Genomic DNA, 3,915 nt, shown 5'->3' with positions numbered 1-3,915 from the left:
AACTGGGATGCATCATTGACCTGGACTTTGGAGTGTCTGAGGAGGAATTACTCCTCGGACGTGTTTTCTTCGCCCCAATTGGCTTGGGCAAGGACTATGGGCCGCGACGTCTCCTCGGACAGAATGGTCCTCGGACGGGCCCAAGGCCCAGCCAACTTGTTATTCTGGGCCGGTCCCCACAGTAGTACTTCATGTATTTGCAAAATTTTTTTGTTTTTTTGTTTTTTTGTTTTTTTTTTTTTTTTTTTTTTTTTGAGATTGATACATTCAAGTTATCTCTTTATTAGATTTTTTATAATTTAAGTTTTTCAATGACCACCATAAAAATATTTCCTAAAGCCGTCACTGATCCATAAAAATAAAAAATAAAAAGATCAACTATTTTTTCCCAGTTTCATCCTATATTTAAGTTATACATTTAAACTTAAAGTTGGAAACCAAGTTCTTCTCTTTATATAATTCTATCCAAAAGAATTACATATTGTAAAATCTACATCAAGCTATATATAGTTTTTTTTTTTTAAATACTTTGATTTTATATTCTCAAATCTTAACTCAATTTTAAAGATGCTTAGATGCATATGAGTGGGAGAACTTGTTCTAAGTTAGTGGTTGCATGTTTTCACCATATGTCTATTTTACCAATGTATAACATGAAGAGACTTAGTTCATGATATTGTTGGGTGCACTGCACTATGGTCCAGCCCACACTTTGTCTTAGCTCATTAAATGAGCTTGTTGAAAAATTGGCAAGAAGTCAGCAAAGCAAATTGAACATGCTGGAGAAGCTTGTCCGAAAAAGAAGAAATTGGGTTCATCTTTTCCTCTATAATTATATACAAAAGTCCAGCAACATTTATGAAGGGATGTACAAAAGTTAAGCCACATAAATAAAGATGTGATTTTAAATTTGTGAGACACGTTGGAAGGAAGAAAGAAAAGAAAGAAGCAAAAGGCAAGGGTCATTCGGCTAAGGGAGAGCTGAAGAAAAGAAATTGGTTGAAGCAAAGTCAAGGTAAGTGGCTTGCATTTATTGTGACTAGATGTGAAGAGTGTGAAAGGAAGAAAAGAAGGAAAAGATGATGAAATAAATAGAGAGGCCATTCGGCCAGTGAAGATGGGCTGAATAAGTGATGTCCCGGGGGGTGAAGATGTGAAGCCCCAGAGAAAAGAGAAGTCTCAGCAAGTAAGACTGAGGACTGGTGCAGTCTTGAAGGACTGCGTGAGTGAGAGCAAGCAAAAGAGAAGAGAAAAATAGGGAGGGTAAGAGAAAATGCTCAGTGAGAAAAAGAGTAGTGAGTGAAAAGAAAAAGAGAGTTTTTCTTTATTCAAGTTGTATCACTAAGTGTTGTAATCTCTATTTGATATAGTGAAATTATTCGGAGTTTGTCCAGTGGTTTTTTTCCTTCAAGGAGAAAGAATTTCCACGTAAATCTTTGTGTTTTTGTGTGGTTGTACTTCCACTGTACTTGCTGAAATTTATTTACAGTTATATAGAATTTTTTCCCAACAGATATATAGGGAGAATTTGGGTTCAGATTCATCTATTTCACTTGTTGAAGAAGAAAAACAGTCACAATATAGAAGTAATTTATGATTTTTTTTCATCCATTTTTTCTAGCGACACGCGAATTATAATTGTAGGAAACTTATTTATTAGAAGAGTGATTTAGTTTAACATTTAAAGGGGATACATAGCTCATGGAACACTTACTTAAAATTAAAACAAATATGCAAGTCTAACCACAATAGCTAACTGAAACTGATTTGGTACTTGGGTTGTTTGTTAGGAGAGAATACACCAAAATGTTTCTCAGTTTCTAATCCTTCCTTGACGTTTTCATCAAACATGGCAAACAAATAAGTTTCTATTTGTCCAGACTTCTTTGGAGTCCCGCCCTTCACATGATTAATCAAATTGTTGTAGTAAGTGCCTGCATTGTCTATGGTAGCTTCAGTACCACCTTCAGATGGCCAACCACTCTCTGATACTACAATTTGTAGATTAGGTGCACCAACTTTCTCAAGAGCAGAATAGTGTGCATCCAACAATGCATCAAAGAGATTTTGGTATTGAAGACTACCATCTGTTACCACAACCCCTGGTGAAGTAAATAAGGCAAATGGAAGGCTTATGTCTTGAGGCTTATCAGTATAGGCAAAGTAGGGGTAAACATTGGCTAATAGTGGTGCCCCATTACTGACTAGGAAGTTGATAATTGGGATTATATATGAACTTGCACTATCACTAAATGAACCTGCTGATGGAGGGGAATTATTGCCCAACAAAGTTGTATCTATAGCTGTTGAAACCTTAATTTGGTCTTGTAAATTGGCAGCTACAATTGCATTATGAATGTTTTGCATGGCAGGTAGAACAAACTGGGCTTCAGCATAATCAGGATGTACTTCATTCCCAACAGCAATGTATTTGAATTTGACATCAGGCCAGTATTTTGCTATGTTGTTTTGGACCCAATTTGTTGCAGCTGTAGCATCAGTGAGGGCTTGAAGATTGCTGTTAAGCATGCCAATGATGAGTTCTATGTTTGATCCCCTAAGGGCGTCGAGAGTTGTTTGATATGGTTCATATATCCTCATCCTTCCAATGCCATTGCTTTTATACAGATCGACAACTTCTCCATCAGATGGTAGATTGTTTCCATTTCGTCCATAACATACGCCAACAGATTGTGCTCCTACATCAAAGTTGTAATAAATTTTGATAAGAATTAGCTTAAGTAAACATTGGAAAAGGCTGGGGAGATGAAGTACTGATGTGTTCTTTCAATCTTTGTGTTCCTATCATCAAGTGGTGAGAAATAATTTGAAAAACAAAGTTTTGAATGATATATAGTAACTATTTTGATCTAAAGTGAAAGAGGTGCGATAGCTTGCTTTGCTACGTTTTAAACAATATACAAATTAAACTAGGAAGTTAATTTAAGACTATTACAAATTAAGCAATATACTTATATTAGTTTAAAATCGAACCCTAGAATTTAAAAAATATATATTTAAACCCCTAATTAAAACCTAAAATCAGACCCTCAAATTAAACTTGAAAAGTACGAGGTGTAAATTGCTGCGATTTTAAAAGTGTGGGACTCGATCTGAAAAATTGATGAAATTATATATAAAGTTTATTTTGTAACAGTACGAAACTTATGAAACTATAGATTTTATTTTGAAACCACTCTTACAAAATAAGGTTTAAAATTCTGTAACTGTATTAGTTCTACCACCACATGGAAAAAAGTTTAGGAAGAACTAAAGTTTGACTGCCTCTGCCCCATGCAGACGGGCCTTGAATCTCTGATCAAAAGTTCAAGGCCAAACTCCTTGGTAAAGACTAAAGACCAAAGAATATAGAGCTTTTCTGGATGCTCACTGTGCTAAAAACCAAGACAGAGCTTACATCAAAAGATTAGACCATAGCATATATATGCACGCAGTAAGTAAATATACAGGGAGAGAGACTAGCTATATATATACCTGTTAATTCCAGGCCAGATATCAAAAAACCAGTAAGGAGCAATAATATTGGAGCCATGGGGAAAAGGAAATTAAATGAAAAAGAAAAACCAACTCTTAATGCTTAAAACACAGATATCTCTTCATTAATTTATAGGGAATTTAAAGTTCTAGACTTCTAGACAATGCCCTATACCATGTAGTACTCCATGGAAATCAATGTACACGTACGTACTGACCAATGTTCAAGATCTTTAACTAGACACGTATTACACTAAGATAAAGTCGTACGTTCACATTTATTTGTTTTTTGCATGTGCCTATGTATAATTCTTGAAAAGTCGAGGTAATTTAAGATGCAACTTCCTTCTCCTATTTAATTTAAGGGCCCTGACCTGAATCGAATGGTTTAGGTTTGTTGGGTTCTAAGTCAAAGTCTAG

The 3,915-nt window shown here is 35.1% G+C and overlaps 1 protein-coding gene across 1 annotated transcript; it reads right to left on the bottom strand.

Annotated features, from left to right (window-relative positions):
• Positions 1–1,632: 1,632 nt before the first annotated feature.
• LOC126717067 (glucan endo-1,3-beta-glucosidase-like) lies at positions 1,633–3,628 on the bottom strand. The gene is made up of 2 exons (XM_050418279.1): positions 3,496–3,628; positions 1,633–2,699 (listed from the first exon to the last, which is right to left on the bottom strand). Exons 1-2 carry the CDS (start codon positions 3,551–3,553, stop codon positions 1,753–1,755), a joined length of 1,005 nt encoding a protein of 334 aa, XP_050274236.1. The 5' UTR covers positions 3,554–3,628; the 3' UTR covers positions 1,633–1,752.
• Between the last annotated feature and the right edge of the window lie 287 nt (positions 3,629–3,915).

This window comes from Quercus robur, chromosome 1 (assembly GCF_932294415.1).
Source record: "Quercus robur chromosome 1, dhQueRobu3.1, whole genome shotgun sequence".
Taxonomy (NCBI): domain Eukaryota; kingdom Viridiplantae; phylum Streptophyta; class Magnoliopsida; order Fagales; family Fagaceae; genus Quercus; species Quercus robur.
The sequence above is the reverse complement of the archived record's forward strand: the minus strand, read 5'-3'. Positions and strand labels throughout refer to the sequence as shown.